Raw genomic sequence first — 16,302 nt, 5'->3', positions numbered from 1 at the left:
TAAGGCCAAGTCTTAACACGGAGCTGCAAATCCTGCATCCTTTACTGAATGTAGACGATGCTCTCAAACTCCCATTTCCACATACTTCAGATGTATGGATTTGCAGCTCCTGAGTGCTCTGATTGGCTTCGCAGTTGCTTTGGGCCTCTCTTGCTGAAAAGTGTATCCCTCTGCAGCTTGCAAACATGCCAGGAGCAACATGGGCAAAACCAGACTGTTGAATAAAAATGAAATTATCTGCCACGAAGGAAGCTAACAGGAGGGACGTGATACTCTTGTTGCCACAAGATAACTGCAATGCTTAGGGCTGTGAGCTCTCAGCCTCCCTGGCGGTGCTTCCAGGCCCATAGGATAAGGACTTGCCATGAAGAGCAGGAGAGTCTATGGCTGTGGTGAGGCAGGAGCCCTGGGCTCTAGCCTTCAGCATGGCACTTGGGCCATGCTTCTCAGCCATCCCTGGTGACGGTTACCCACTTGTGTTGCAGAGAAGGGTGACTTCCTTGCCGTTGACCTGGGTGGCTCCCAGTTTCGTGCCCACAAGGTGAAGGTGTCTGATGACGGGAAGCAGAGCAGCCAGCTGGAGAGCAAGTTTTACCCCACACCCAAGGAGATCATACAGGGGAACGGAGCCGAGGTAGGGCACACAGGGTCTTCTGTGGTAGTGCTGTGCTTGAGCGCATGCCTGCCGGACACAGCCTGACCCTGTCCTCTCCTTTCTCGTGTAGCTCTTTGATTACATTGCTGACTGTCTGTTGGACTTCATGGAGACCAAAAACCTGAAGCATAAGAAGTTACCTCTTGGCTTTACATTTTCTTTTCCATGCAAACAGACCAAATTGGAAGAGGTAAGATAAAAAAAAGAATAATTATTGGCGAGCCTAGCTCCTAGCAGAACCTGGAGAAACTATTGCATGGGAGTGTTACCCTGTGGCCTTTTTGTGGGCTCCTGTTTTCATAGCTCTCTGAAGAAGGCATGGATGACCATTAGGATTTAACTAAACTTGACTACCATTCAAACACTCATTTCTGATCTCAAGGCAACACAATCTTTAAGCTAAAGCTATTCTTTTACTTAACCAGTACCCAATTCCATAGTAACACCATGCCCTCATATGAAGACTGTTAGACTGTAAAACACATAATTTTGTGTCCTGAAGCATGTTTCTTTTTTAATCACTCTCATTCAGTTTCTTTTTTACACTTGGTTCTAAATAGGAAAGACCTGTAGCTGAGCTGTTTGAGAGACCACATGGGGAAACAAAGGTCTGGTGCAGTTATTTTGTGGCCTCTTATTCTAGCCTCTCTTATTTCCAGGGATCTGTGCTTTGTGTCCCAGTCCTGGAAATACTTTGTGCTTAATGCTATTAGTTTGTGATAAGCATCAGTAAAGCCACACATGCTTTAAACAAAGCACAGGGACATGCATTTGCAGGACTGAGACTTTATTACTGTACCTGTTTAGTTGTGTTTGTACTGAGAGGCACCCCAAGGTGAGGTGTTCTGCGGTGACTTATTTTGACCCTCATTTTAATGTGTGAACAGACATAGTGGCCTTCTCCACAGACTTCAGTCTTGGCTGTCTTTGTGGCAGGTTTGTATGCTAAAGTTGGTGCTTTTGGATCACTGGACTGTTACTTTTCAGGGGTTTCTTCTTGGCTGGACAAAACACTTCAAAGTCCGAGGAGTTCAGGACACAGACGTGGTCAGCTCTCTGCGCAAGGCTCTCCAGAAGCATAAGGCAAGTTTTTTACTTGCAAGGTGAACCTAGGTGGCCCCAGGTTGTCCTCCTAGGAGATCAGCTCTTGGTCTGTGGGTTGTTTTGGGAGTTGCCAGACATCCTTCAAGGACAGCCAGTAACAAATGTCCAACGCGGCTGTATATCTGGTAGATCTGTCTTTTCCTTGGAGCTCAAGCCATGGAAGGGAACATGCAGCTGCAACTCAGGCTGCCCCAGGTCAGTCTAACAGTGATGACAACTGCACACTGATAAACCTGGCTATCTGAGCTGAAGGGACTCTGCTGTGAACCTCTTTGGTAAGATGTGGATGCACACTGTGTTTTGCAGCCTGGCTTGTGGGATGATGGTTGGGAAGGGTAAGCTATCATCTCTAATTGGCACATGTAACTGCTCCAGGGCTTGCTCGTCCACTTCAATCTGTGGGATGGTAATTAAAGTCAACAGTAAGACATGATTAAATCTGCCCTTGAACTAGGGGATATGTTTGAATAATATTATGTTTTTAATATATCGGTAAGCCTTGTTTTTCATGTTCAGTGCTATTGGTAACATAATCTAAGAAATACAAAGCGTCTTTCCATTCTTTCCTTATCTTGACATCTTTGTAGTAAAGAGGGAATTCCTCTGTTTTCTCGTTTCTCTTGATTTTGGTTCACTTCTTCCTCTGCATCAGTCTTGCTGTAGTTAGCAAGAACAAAGGATCTGAGACTTCCTTGATGACGTCTGTCCCTCTGCTGGCCTCGGCATCTAGGTTACAAGAATACTTTGATAACTTTGATTATACTTTATCAAGTTAGCTTAGTGTGAAAGAAAAATTGCACAACTCTGATGGAAAGGCTTTTTACTTGGGTGTGGTATTGGTGCACAGCCTGGTGTTGAATAGCTGCATTTATGTATTTACAGTTTCTATCTCGTTTAGTGGGATCTGCTCAGAGGGTAGGGTGTTATCCCAGCAAATTAGGATGAGCAAGCTACCAGAATGCAGTGCGTAAGAACAGATACATGAGTGCTGGTGTGTCACAAAACTCAGACCACTAAGACATTGCTTTGCTGGCAGATGGGGTTGTACTGGGGAGAGACAAATTGTGCAACCAGAGATCCTGGCTGGCCAAGCACTTGAGAATTCAGAGATGTTCATTACTTTACAGTAGTGTGGATGGTGTTATAAAAGGAAGCAGTGCATCTTTCGGCTGAAGAGCATCCTGAACCAAGGCTTCGAAGTGCGGCCCTGGAGTGTGTCTCCTTGCTTGCATACTGTTGCTTTAACACACAGGAGGCTTTCTAAGCTTTTTTTTGTTAATTACCCATCTTTATGCTGTCAGGACATAGATGTCGATGTTTTGGCACTGGTCAATGACACTGTGGGAACCATGATGACTTGTGGATATGATGACCAGCGCTGTGAAGTTGGACTCATAATTGGTAATTTTTTCTGTTTGTTAAGTAGGTTTTTTCCCCCTCATTTGTTTAATCCTAACAAACCTGGACTAGAAGGGAGCGTCCCAGTACGTGAAAGAGCAGGAAGAAAATGGAAAAAACAGTAGTCAGATTTTCAAGCCTGGCTGCCTTCTGTAAAGCATCTGTTTTTATGCTGATCACATTGCCATCAAATACCACAGTCTCCATTTTGTCTGGGTTCAGTTGTGACCAGCATACTAAACTTTTCTGCTGACTCTATAGAAAATTACTGTCTGTCTGTCCAGAGAAAGCTGAATTCCTCTCACGTCCGTTAGTTAGCATCAGCTACACTTTCCACAGTGTCTCTACTTTGTGTGCTGTGGTGGCTTTTTTAAGGCGCACAGAAGTACATTTGAAAAAGAAAAAACTGGTTTTAAACAAGTCAAGCCTTAGATTAATTTATGCTTTCATTCACTGTGAAATTATTATTTAACAAGTGTAGGTGTCTTGATATTAGCATCTTGTACCCCGAGGTTATGTATCTACATTTTCTTCCAAAGACAACGTATTGACTTATTCCCAAACATGTGGACTTAAAACAAACAAAAAACAAACCTGGGATAAATGGGTAATTTATCCACACTGACTTCAACACACACAGGCACTGGTACCAACGCATGCTACATGGAGGAAATGAGGCACATCGATCTGGTGGAAGGTGATGAAGGAAGGATGTGCATTAACACAGAGTGGGGTGCCTTTGGAGATGATGGTGCTCTGGACGATCTCCGCACAGAATTTGATCGGGAGCTTGACCTGGGATCTCTCAATCCTGGAAAACAGTTGTAAGTGATTCTCTGGCTGATTTGCCTTGGCAGGCTAAGTTCTATGAGTGCGTTTCCAGCGTATGCCAGAAGCCCCTTTGGAACAGGAATCAGGTTGAGTGAACCCGAGTTGACTTAATCCTGGTCTTGTCCTATCCAGACCTTTCCCTTCTGGGAAGGGGGGGTACGTTTCACACCTCCCTGCCTCACAGGCCAAGGGATTGCTGCTGCAGTTGATAATGTGTTGTTAAAAATAAGCAGTTGCTCTGGTGTGATGCTGTGAAGGGATAAAGAAGGCGGGAGGTAAACAAAGGGTGTGTTTAAAGCCTGGTTCATCAAAGCTGCTTCTACTGGCTGAGCTGCTCACGAGTCTTTTGAAAATTCTATTTAATCACTCCCTTATCTTGAGGAGCTGTTGCTGGATCCCAGAACCTCAGAATGACATCCCATCTACAATTTAGCTCCCAAACCCCTTTTGTACATGTTTAAATGTGATTAGCCTGCATAAATACATGAGGTGCTCAAACTTGAACTTTTCATAGCTCTGGCTACCTGGTGAATCTCTGTGATCCTTCCTGTGCCCCATTCCAGGTTTGAGAAGATGATCAGCAGCCTGTACTTGGGGGAACTTGTAAGACTCATTCTCTTAAAAATGACAAAGGAAGGTCTGCTCTTCAATGGGAAAGTGTCAACAGCTCTGCTTACTAAGGGCAAGATCGAAATGAAACACGTGTCTGCAATGGAAAAGTAAGAACCTGCAGTATGCTCTTTGAGAGTGGCTGTTAGTCTTTCACAAGCACAACAATGATAATTAATAAGTAATTATAATCTGTGAGTACTGGGAACAGTCCCAAGCTATTCAACTTGATTTTGCTTTTGCCTAGGAGAAAAGTTGATCTTTCTATAAGAACTGGTGGAAGATAACATTTTAGCAAAGTACCACAGTAGCAAATGTATTGTTAACCATCACAGATGCAGGTTGTTTAAACAGCTTCTTTGGAGACCTGAGTACTTGGGATGATTGCTGCAGTTTTCAGCTTCTGGGATGTGGGAATACTGGGGTTGTGGAGATGTAGTACAGACTCTGGATCAGCTAATGGATGTCTGCATGAAAACTGACAGATTCTGGTGTTTTGAAGAGGAATCCTGGTCCTTACTGTTACTCCAGAAATAATTTCCTTTGGTACTGAGTGAAGCTGTACATCTATTCCTGTGCCCTCCTTCCATGGACTAAATATTTTTTCTTGTTCTCTTCTTGGCTAGCTAATTGCTATGTCTCACCAAAAACTGAACCCCAGGAAGCAGCCTCTTAAAAGTCTGGCCTCTCCGCCAGATATTTTTGGGAATAGTGCAGGAAAGACATTACAGGTTTATGAGAACCAATTATGATGCTGCCTGATAGGTTATGCCATAGTCTTCTCATTTCTTTCTGAGCCAATGTGCAGATATTGATTTTTCTGTTGCCTTAATATTAGAAGTTATTATTAATATTAGATGATATTATGTGTTGCCTTACATTAAATGATGTATTCTTTTGTTTTGGGGCAGATATAAGGAAGGTCTGAGCAACACAAAAGAGATCCTTACAGAGCTGAACCTGTTTCCCTCTGAAGAAGACTGCATTGCTGTTCAGCATGTCTGCACCATCGTTTCCTTCCGCTCAGCCAACCTCTGTGCTGCTGCCTTAGCAGCCATACTGACCCGACTGAGAGAGAACAAAAAGCTCTTGAGAATGCGAACCACTGTTGGGATCGATGGGGGACTCTATAAAACCCACCCCCAGTAAGTAGCTAATGAGGATTTGGTAATTGCTGGCCATGTGTTGATGTTGCAGAGAGTCTCCATCTGCATATGTGTGTGTGGCTTTTCAGAGAAATTCTGGTTTGCTGCAGGGTTGGGGTGAGATTTGGTGGAGTGCAGACAATCAGTGTATATGAAGTAAACCATGCATGAAATGCCTGTGAGAGTCTAAAGAAAGTCTTTGTTCCTGTAGATACGCCAAACGTCTGCACAAGGTGGTGAGAAGGCTGGTCCCAAACTGTGATGTTCGGTTCCTCCTCTCTGTGAGTGGCAGCGGAAAGGGGGCTGCTATGGTCACAGCAGTTGCATACAGGCTGGCTGCTCAGCGCAAGCAAATTGATGCTGCTCTTGCACCATTTCTGCTGTCCCTGGAGACCCTCAGAGAAGTAAAGAACAAAATGAGGACCGAGCTGGAATACGGGCTGAAGCGAGAGACACAGGCCAGTGCCTCAGTGAAGATGTTACCCACATATGTCTGTGGGACACCAGATGGAACAGGTGAAGTCATTCCCTGGTCACCTAGGGGTGGTACAGGAAAGTTGTCTGTTTTCCAGAGCCAGTTATTCTGGCAAATGCCTGGTTGATTTCTGTTGTCAAACTGGTGCTTCCTGCATTGTTATCTGGCTGGCCCTTCAGCCCCATCCTAGCAGACTGATGGGATAAATGCCATAGGGAGCAGTGTGCCATCATTGGCACAGATGACGCTGCCTGGGAATGCGTGGCAGAGTATGCCATTCTGACTGGATAACATGCTGCACGAAACACCAAAATGAAATACCTTTCTTCTCTTACAGAGAAAGGAAAGTTCCTTGCCCTTGATCTTGGTGGGACAAATTTCAGGGTTCTGCTGGTCAAAATCAAAAGTGGGAGAAGAAGATCAGTGCAAATGTATAACAAAATCTTTGCCATTCCTTTGGAGATCATGCAAGGAACGGGGGAAGAGGTAATCTCTAATGCACATTTAACTGATTCAACCAAGACCCATTGCATGCAATTCCTGTGAGATTTATATGCTTTTTCTTTCCTTCCAGCTCTTTGACCATATTGTCCAGTGCATAGCAGACTTTCTGGAGTATATGGGGATTAAAGGTGCTCGACTGCCTCTGGGCTTCACCTTCTCCTTCCCATGCAAGCAAGCCAGCATTGACAAGGTAAGAACTGCAACACAGAATGGGTCAAATGGCAGCTGTGCATCTGCTTCGTAAATGACATCATTTTGTGTAAGGGTGATGTGTTGGCTTGGAGATTGCAAGCAAAAAGCTATTCTTGTAATGTTTTCTTCCATGTAGGATTTTATAAGGCTGACAAGATAGATAGGTATATGTGCAAATTAGTCTTTGGAGAGAATATTCCACCTGTTTTATGGGGATCTTGTTACTCTACTGTTCAAATTAGTTGTGGGGTTTTTTTTCCCCCAGTTGCCCTATGTTTTTCTTACTTGGACAGATAGTCCAGTACCAGTTACAAAGTGGAAGGCTGATTCATGTAATCTGGAAAACTTCTGTCTGAAAACAAAACAGAACAGAACAGAAATGTTACCATGAGTAGTAGGATCATACCAGGTGTCCTTCAGTAAACAAGCCAAAAATTAACAGTAGTTGTTCATTAATGTTTAATTATTTACAGCAAAAGCATTTTTTGCGGTCTTTCCTACCCAGATAATGCAGTGGCTATGTGTACAGAAGAAAGTGAGATGGGAAGGTTTTTCAAGTGAGAAAAGAGCCTTAGGAGGCACTGAGTTGACAGTGGAGTAAATTTGGAGTCACTACTACCAGCAGCTGAGTAACAAAAATACAGGCGCATACACTCTGCACTAGATCCTCACAGTAACTTGTCCAGGGAAATACATTATTTAAAATAAATGGCTTGGAGGGGGATGGAGACAAGTAAAAACTGATGCTTGGAACTTCCAGACTTCTTCCTATCTTCACTTTTATGGTTTTCTTCCTCTTCTGTTTCAGGGAACGCTTGTAGGATGGACAAAAGGTTTCAAGGCAACAGACTGTGAAGGGGAAGATGTTGTCGATATGCTGAGAGAGGCCATCAGGAGAAGAAATGTGAGCTATTATTTTCTGCTGTTTCTGGTGTATTTAGTGCACGCTCCATCTTCCTCCAGGACCCCCCGACTGATTGTGACTTGTGTTTTAGGAGTTTGACTTGGACATTGTAGCAGTGGTGAATGACACTGTTGGGACAATGATGACGTGCGGATATGAGGATCCAAACTGTGAGATTGGCCTTATCGCAGGTACAGTGACACTGAAGTGACCACTATAAGAAGAAGACATGCATGCAGGTGGTAGGCTTTGCATCCTATTTTAGAATTTGTAAAACAACATCTTTTATTTTAGTTTGATATACAGTGTTACTAGTCACTTGGGGTTCTTGGCAGATTTGTATGGTACTCAAAAGAAAACGTAATAGCGCCTGTAGCAGATAGGATCCTGAATCTGTTGGACTTTTGATCATATCTCTGATGGTGCCTAACAAATGTGTACATGGTAAAAGAATACGGGAAAGGTAGATAGAGCATGAATCCTTGTTTTGACAAGTATATTGATATTTACTGTGTAGCCCGGTCATAGGCCTTTGGACAAGAAAATAATTTTTTAACAAGTGAATGGATTCTTTCTGTACTTCCTAGGTGATTCCTCAGTAGTTCTCTCCAAGTTTTCAGCCAGGAGTACATCTAAACATGTAACATCTGAAGCGCCAGTTAGAAAATAGATTCTTCTGGTTGGCTAAGTGCACCGGCTATCTCATTTTGCTTGGAGACCTGGTCCTTGCATTAGTTAATATAACCCACATTGCAAGTGATGAGGCCCTGTTCACCAAATAATTTCAGACTTGGTAGCTGCTTGACCGGTTGCTAGGCTTTTGACAGGGTTTGCTTTTGGGAGCACGCTGTCTTGCAAATCGGTTTTTGGTGCATTGCAACGAGAATGGCAGCAATGACTGATCAGTGCTTGGCAACAGCTCCCAAGCCATTTCTGAGCTGTAACAGCCTTCGTTCCTCTACGCTAGGAATTTTCTGCATGGGGCACATTTTACTTGGTGACATTCTGTTGTGATAAATTACAGCACTCTTAGCATTACTGGCTAGCACTTGCTTCTGTAAGATATGGAGTGATCTTTGAAATTTGGGATATGGAGAAGAAAGTTTTAAAGACGTTTGCTGCAATCATCTTCCATGTGTTCCAGCTGCTACTTCACTTTTCTGGCTGAAGCCTTGTCATTTCTTTCCTCCTAGGAACAGGCAGCAATGTGTGCTACATGGAGGACATGAAAAACATAGAAATAGTGGAAGGGAATGAAGGGAAAATGTGCATTAATACAGAATGGGGAGGATTTGGTGACAACGGCTGCATTGACAACATCAGAACAAAGTATGATAAAGAAGTGGATGAAGGCTCACTAAACCCAGGGAAACAGAGGTAAATGTGATGATACTGATGCTAAGAGCCTGAGGAAGTCTGTCTTCAAGACACACTGGCTTCTTTTTAAAATGTGCTTAATGAATGAATAATCAGAAAGGAAATTTTAAAACCCTATTTCATTTGTTGCATGGTAAGTAATGCAGCTATCCAGAAAAAAACCAAAGACCTGCATAGTTTCTATCACCACAGCAATGTTTTCACCTAAGGGCAGTTACCAAACAGTGCAGCTCTTAAGATTTCCCTGCAGAGTGTTGGTCTTGCTGTGTTCCTTCCCTTGAAGTGTTCTTTCAAAGGTAAAATGCAACTTGTGCAAGAGGATAAACGGAACTGTTCTTCCTTTGGTGAAGACGGCATTGGTTATATGTGACTCACCGGTGAGCGCATGGGGGAACAAGGAAATGTTTTGCTTCAGTGTGGACTCTGACTTTAATACTATCTTCTGTTTAATATTGTAAGTTTTTCTTCTCTAGTTCTGTTACCTTTGAACACAGGTAAGGATGTTTGAATTAATGTTTGCACTTGAAGTCACTGCAACAGATTTTTTAATGGTTGAAAGATGGAGTTCAATATTGCTCTGCGAGCTTTTGCTGCTTTTTCGGGAGTTGATAGGGCATGTATGTAACACTCATGATAAACAGAGCTAACTTGCTATCTCTTTAAAAGCATATGTTTTTCTTTTAAAACATAACAGGTATGAAAAAATGACCAGTGGAATGTACCTAGGTGAAATAGTACGGCAAATTTTGATTGACTTAACCAAACAAGGACTGCTGTTCAGAGGACAGATTTCAGAATCACTCAGGAAAAGAGGCATATTTGAAACAAAATTCCTATCTCAAATTGAGAGGTAAAGTTGTTAGCTTTTATGTGGTTTGAATCCTCAAGGTCTACTGGGACCTAGAAACCATCTAGAAAAAAATCTCCTGCAAGTGGTTGGAGACCTTTCATTCAAGAAGTCAGTTATAGTTTTCTTATTTGCACACCACTGCCCCCACCCCAGCCCCAGAAAAAAAGCCAAAAACAGGGAACTGGAGGAGTTCCAGAATTATACTGTAATTATATGAATTACCATTTGCTGTCCACACAGCTGTGTTATCTTGAATGCCTTAACCATCAAGCAGGATTGTACTTATAGTGTTTCTTGTAGGATTTAGAAGAGTACTTACGTAAAAAGTTAATGATATATGAATACCCCATGAGTATGTGCTTACCTTACACATCTCTGCGTGATTGCAGTGGTCTTGCAGGCTATTTGAAACCATTTCTACTTTTGAAAACCTTGGAAAGTAGTGTATCAGCTTTGAGATCAAAAATAGGAGTCAAGTGGCTGATGTGGCTCAGATGCCTCATGGCTTTGGGAGTTAGGTGAATAACTGTTGTTTGTGCCTTCTGCAAATACAGTCTATCGCAGCAAAGGGTATGCCAGGAGTAAGTTTTCAATCTAAATTCAGACTGGAATCTGCCTTAAAACAACTAAAGAATGTTAGAGCTGGAGAAAGTGTCCCATTTCCTTTGAATCATAGCAGTCTCAGGTGTAAGACTTTATTTTGCATGCTTGCTGAAGCTTCCCCTAATGCCTTGCTGCTGCGTGTGTTTCCCTCTGCTCAGCGACCGGCTCGCCCTTCTCCAAGTCCGGCGAATTCTGCAGCAGCTCGGCCTGGACAGCACGTGCGAAGACAGCATCATTGTGAAAGAGGTGTGTGGAGTTGTTTCGAAGAGAGCCGCCCAGCTCTGTGGGGCAGGACTGGCAGCTATTGTAGAGAAGAAGAGAGAAAACCGAGGTGTGGAGCACTTGCAAATCACCGTTGGAGTAGATGGGACTTTGTACAAGCTCCATCCACAGTGAGTACCTTGGTACTGCTTTCCTTTTGCTGTTCACTTATTTCTGCTGTGAAAACGTACTGAGCTGTATCAACTTTTTGCCAAACTGATAAAAAATGAGAGGCAGTAAAGATCTAGCATGTTTCCCTGCATCCTGTCATTTCCCTGGCCTATCCAAGAGAACAAAAGTTGCAAAGTCCGCTTACCACTGAGAGGCTCTTTTCTTTGGGGTGTTAAGCAAACTTACTCTTTTAATAATTGTTTTCCAGTGTTTTGGGGGATTTCTGCAGTATCTGGGTGTCCCAGATGGAAAGCCGTATTGAGTTTTTGGCGTTGAGTCATCATTTTGTGAGAAAAGAATTTTGTGTGAAAGAGTTAGATGCATTAGCTTTTCAGTTGGGAAAAGAGAGCCTCCGCCATGATTCTGGAGGCAAGAGGTTGTCTGGCATGATGCTAAACAAAATTAAAGTGAAGAAATAGAAATTAAAATCTGATTGTGTACAGAAACTTGTTTTTCCTCCTATTCATGAATGAGACAATCAGAGAGGGATGCTGTGGAGAACCAGTGGAAGAGATTGGCTGAGGTTATGATTCCTTGCTAATAGATAAATATAAAGATCTTGGACCAGAAAGTGGCTGCTAAAATGTTCTGTTCTCTCCCTTTCAGTTTTTCTAGGCTCCTGCGGGAAACGGTGAAGGAACTGGCACCTCGGTGTGATGTGACTTTCATGCTGTCTGAAGATGGAAGTGGGAAGGGAGCTGCCCTCATTACTGCAGTAGCAAAAAGATTGCATAATGTTGGACAGAAGTAAAAATGAGAGGTTAAGTCCTTTCAGCACTGCCAGATGTGTGCACTAGAGATTTGCTGAGTGGTGATTCAAGGTAGCTTTGCCAGACACCAGTACACAGGTACCTGTTCCCAGTGAGCAGCTGGTTTTTGACTAACCAGAATTGTGGATTTTTGTCCTCTGATAACTTGGATCCACTGTTCCTGCTTCACACTGGCATTATGTCTTGGCGTACTGCAATCTACTCAGTTCTGTACTTCCTCCAATGCATCTATGTTGCACATGGGAAAATGAAAACGAAACAAACAAACAAATCCAACCCCAAATGTGTCTCTTTACAGTGACTTAATTAAGCTACTGCATCACAACTGAATTTATTACCAGTTTCTTATCATTTTTTTTGTGTTCTAGTTTTGACTTGGCCTAGCTCAAGTCATAGTGAGATCCTGATGTTGCACTTGTCTAGTGAACATGTTTGTTCAATGCTTCACAGGTTTTGCAATAAATCTGCAAGTAACTTAAATTAATGAGCTTTGGTCAGTGGTGCCTCTCCCACCACTGCTACAATGGTTGCAAATGTGTTCTATTGTAAAACTTCTCTGAGGACAGGAGGCATGTTTAATAGATGAATGTAAAGGAAAGAAATATGATTCCACAAAATAACCATTTGTATCAAAATGTATCCGTGCATTTGAGTGCGTATAAACCTAAGTCAATGCTGGATGGATTCTTACTGTGGCTGATTCTTTAGATGCTGGGGGAAAGAGAGGATGTAGAAGCAGCTATGGGGTCTGCTGTTTCTATGTCAGGGCTACCTAGAGAGTATCAAATCTGTTCATCTTTAGGCTGCCAAAATATCTGTGTAGAGAGAGAGGGAAAAAAAAAATCACATAAATTTCTGAATTCTCTTATTTGTTTTCCCTCAGTTATCTCCTTGCCTGTCCATGGGAGGATGGTTTCCATTTTGTAGAAGGAAGTTTGTCCTTGTTTTTAATTTTCTGTTACCTGCTGCTCTGCCTGTCTGTAGTCTGTTGTAAATAAATCTGTGGTGCTGTGACCCTTTGCTTCTCTGTCTAGTGCCTCTTCTGGCTTGTGGGAAGAACATGCAGGCAAGTGGGATCTTTCTTTAAACCTGTCTGCAACAGTGCTCAGCAGCACTGCAGGTGCTTGTGGATAGGGCCTGTCAGATTGCAGCCAAATTTGCCTTGTCCTCAAGACTGATAAAGCAATATTTTAGTTGGCAGTACCATACCCAAAGGTATGCAAACAACAGGAAAATCACCTGTGCCCTTCTGTGACCAAGTCTTCACCTGATTTCCCCAACTCAGAATAAACTGATACAATAATATGGCACAGAGAAGCAGCAGATCTGTACCCTGCTATTCTCTGTTCTCAAGGATTCCTGTATCTCCTTTAATCCTCTCTTCTTGGGTATTTGTTTCCTTTCAGGCTGGCAGCAGAAAGTGGGGCCAAGAAATGTGCTGTAAGCCTAGCTAGGTCAAAAGTAACTATCGTGCAGGGGGATAAGCGGTCGGGTTTATGTCGTTATCTGTAGCAAGGCTGACGGGTTTAAATTTAGCAATGGCAAATTCAAAACTTGAAGCTACAGACCCTTCCTGTTTTGTAGGTTTTAAAAGAAACATGTCAACAGTTCTGTGTTTGTGTCAGAGTTGCTGGATGGGTAAAAAATAGTACTGGAAAATAATTTTCACTTCTGAAGGAATTCCTCACAGTGCTGAGCTTACTACACTGAGCATCCGGGAAGAGACAAGTTATGAACTCATATTACATTTAATATTTTCCTCCTTTTGTCAAGAAACTTAATATTTTACTTTTCCTTTATATTTCAGAATCCACAGAGCTACAGAAACCAGAGCTTGCTATGTAGTGCGGGCAGAGTTATTTGGAACGGATGTTTTCTCCTGGTGATGAACAGGCTAAATTTGAGGGGCTGGGTATAAAAGAAAAAAAGTCAGGTCTTGGGGGTATGTGGGGCCTAGAATATCTCTTCTGCATTGGCTGTTTCTCCCCTCGGCATCCTGAAATCTTGTACAATCTCTGTAGCTTTGGGTCCTTTTGGGGAAGTGGCTTGTGTTATTCTGCAAAAGTACATCAGTGGATGAAGTATGTTCCTGTATAGCTGGAATGTGACATAGACTTGCCCCAGGATGGCCACGTGAGTATGGTGCAGAGTGTCTTCTGCTCTTTTATTCTGAAGTCTGTTCTGCACAACCGGAATACAAATCGGTAACAAACCAAGGTAAACTCCTTGCATGCATCCTTGCTTTAAACTTAGAAAGAAATCTTATATTTGATTTTTCTTTTTAGTCTTTGGAAAATCAAATATTCACACAGAGTTGGTTTACACCTCAGCTGCAGTTATTCCTTTTCTGCAGTAGATCAGACCCACACAATAATAGTGTTCTGCATCTGCAGTTTTGTCCAGTGAGTTTGTGGGTGTCATGGAATCTGATCACATGAACCTGAAACTGCTCACAAAATGTTCAGCAACCTACGACTCTTGTCGAGGTCCCTAAGGCCCAGGACACGTATGCCCTTGCCTTTTCTGCAGGCTTGCTCTGAAGCCAGGCATCTCCCACGTGGTTCTGATACACATCTGCTGGGCAGGGCATTCAAGCTAGGAAGGCTGCTGCTTTCCGAAAGGGAATGAGCAAAAATTTGCTGGGCAGCCCTGGAGAAGGGGAGGATTGGCTACTGTGGGATTTTACCAGGGGTACAAACTTCATCTGTAGTTTCCCAGGGATCCCATAAACACACACTGACTCTTCAGCTGACTCTAAAATAGAACATTCTCTATCTGGGTAACGATGCAGCATCATGTTCCTGGTTATGTCTACATGTGGAAACTCAAGGGCTGTTGCATAGATTTGAGGCTACTGAACTGAAACCCTTCTCTGCACATCATATGTGGAAATTCAGTTTAAAGCCCTAGCTTAAAATAAGAGACCTTCTATTGCATGTAACATAGCATATGCTGGAAAATATATGATACAATTCATCATGTGAAGTTGTTAGTAAACTTAAAATAAAATTAGATTATTCTGGTTTCACATCTTAGATATTATTTTCTACTGTTTTTTTGGATAGCTTTGTGATGTTTGATTTCTGTGTGTTTGGAGGGTTTTCCCTCCGGTCAATACGTTTAGTACTTCTTGAATTTACTGATTTTGTTTTGATGCTTCTTGAAGACATGAACATCCTTTTTAAGATCTGTGTCATACATTTGATCTAGAAAGTTGAATCATCTTTAAATTACAGGTGTGATAGAAGTATTACTGGGTAGAGGTACTAAGGTTTGTGCCTTTCAGAAACTCCCAGTAGATGGTTGCGGTTACCCTTTCATCTGTGGGGAAAAGACGATCCTCAATATCTTGGTTTGCCTGCTAAAGAGACATTTTGGTGGCTATACATCTGGACAGTGCTAGTGCTTGACTTGTAATCCAGAGAGCAGCAGCTCGGTAGTGACATATTCCCTTTGTCACTCTGACAAAGTTCAGAAGTAAATATAGGATCATGTGTAAATCCTTTAGAAATCCTGATTAGCATAATCTCCCTTCTTGAGAAGTCAATATTTTATAGGATTAGCAGATTAGTGTAAAGGAGTTCAAGGCCAAAATGTAAGTAATACAAAAATTAAAATGTTGTTGTGATTTGTTTCTTTGTGTTTGGTGGGATGAGCTGGCTTTTGTTTGGGGGTCTCAGATACAATGTCACCGTAGCAGTAGGTGGAGAAAGAGGGAGGCAGGGAGCAGAGGAGACTCGGTGAGTATTGTCCAGCCAGAGGTAAACTTACAGTTTCTCTAGGAAGGACCTCCACTGCCTTGGACTGACAGTGAGGACTTAAGCAGAGCACTTATCAGTCTTGTCAAGTGGGTAGCTTGTCAAGTGAGGTATGTATATGTATTTTTAAATAATAATAAAAAAGACCTATTCCTATGCCTGAGTATGGATGGCCTGCTGGGGTGAGAGTAGGAAGGGAAATCAGATGTCTGCTCTGTCCCAGCACTGCATCCACTCTATAAAGCTAGTGTAAACCAAGTTATAAAACCACCAAAAGTTTAATTAATGTTTTCCCCTCTCTCATTGATCCTATCACATTGCAGGTGCATGCTGAAGGTGCTATAAACATGACGGGTCGTGTCTATCTGAGAAGGGGATGCCAAAATAATTTTGATCTTGGTGCGTGCTTTTTAACATCTGCCAGATGCCAGCCCCTTCCCTCCCCAGCCTTACGCTTTGTCTGCACTCTTCATCCGAGGGCCTCGGGTAGCCCAGGCATCTCTAGAAATAGTAAAAGCTGCATGCTGTGAAAAGAGAGCAGATTTGGTAAGAAACAGGGGCTCCTCCAGAAAAACCTTGTCACTGGTACAAGGAATTGGCCACAGGACAATGGACAAAGGGCTCCAGGCTGGAAGTCTCCTATGCAGGAGTTGAAGACACAGGTGCTGGGGAACCTCAGCAAGCAGCAGCTTGCT

At 42.7% G+C, this 16,302-nt stretch overlaps 1 protein-coding gene across 1 annotated transcript; it reads left to right on the top strand.

The window, feature by feature from the left end:
* The first annotated feature begins 487 nt into the window (after positions 1-487).
* HKDC1 (hexokinase domain containing 1) lies at positions 488-12,323 on the top strand. The gene is made up of 16 exons (XM_010184507.1): positions 488-634; positions 726-845; positions 1,643-1,738; positions 3,061-3,160; positions 3,798-3,981; positions 4,552-4,707; positions 5,509-5,742; positions 5,954-6,258; positions 6,555-6,703; positions 6,792-6,911; positions 7,722-7,817; positions 7,909-8,008; positions 9,011-9,194; positions 9,889-10,044; positions 10,806-11,039; positions 11,686-12,323. The coding sequence occupies exons 2-16, from the start codon at positions 762-764 to the stop codon at positions 11,828-11,830; spliced, it is 2,343 nt and encodes a 780-aa protein (XP_010182809.1). The 5' UTR covers positions 488-634; positions 726-761; the 3' UTR covers positions 11,831-12,323.
* Positions 12,324-16,302: the final 3,979 nt, after the last annotated feature.

The sequence above is a fragment of the Mesitornis unicolor genome, unplaced genomic scaffold (assembly GCF_000695765.1).
Source record: "Mesitornis unicolor isolate BGI_N332 unplaced genomic scaffold, ASM69576v1 scaffold2775, whole genome shotgun sequence".
Lineage (NCBI taxonomy): Eukaryota > Metazoa > Chordata > Aves > Mesitornithiformes > Mesitornithidae > Mesitornis > Mesitornis unicolor.
This window is presented reverse-complemented; position numbering and strand designations above follow the sequence as displayed.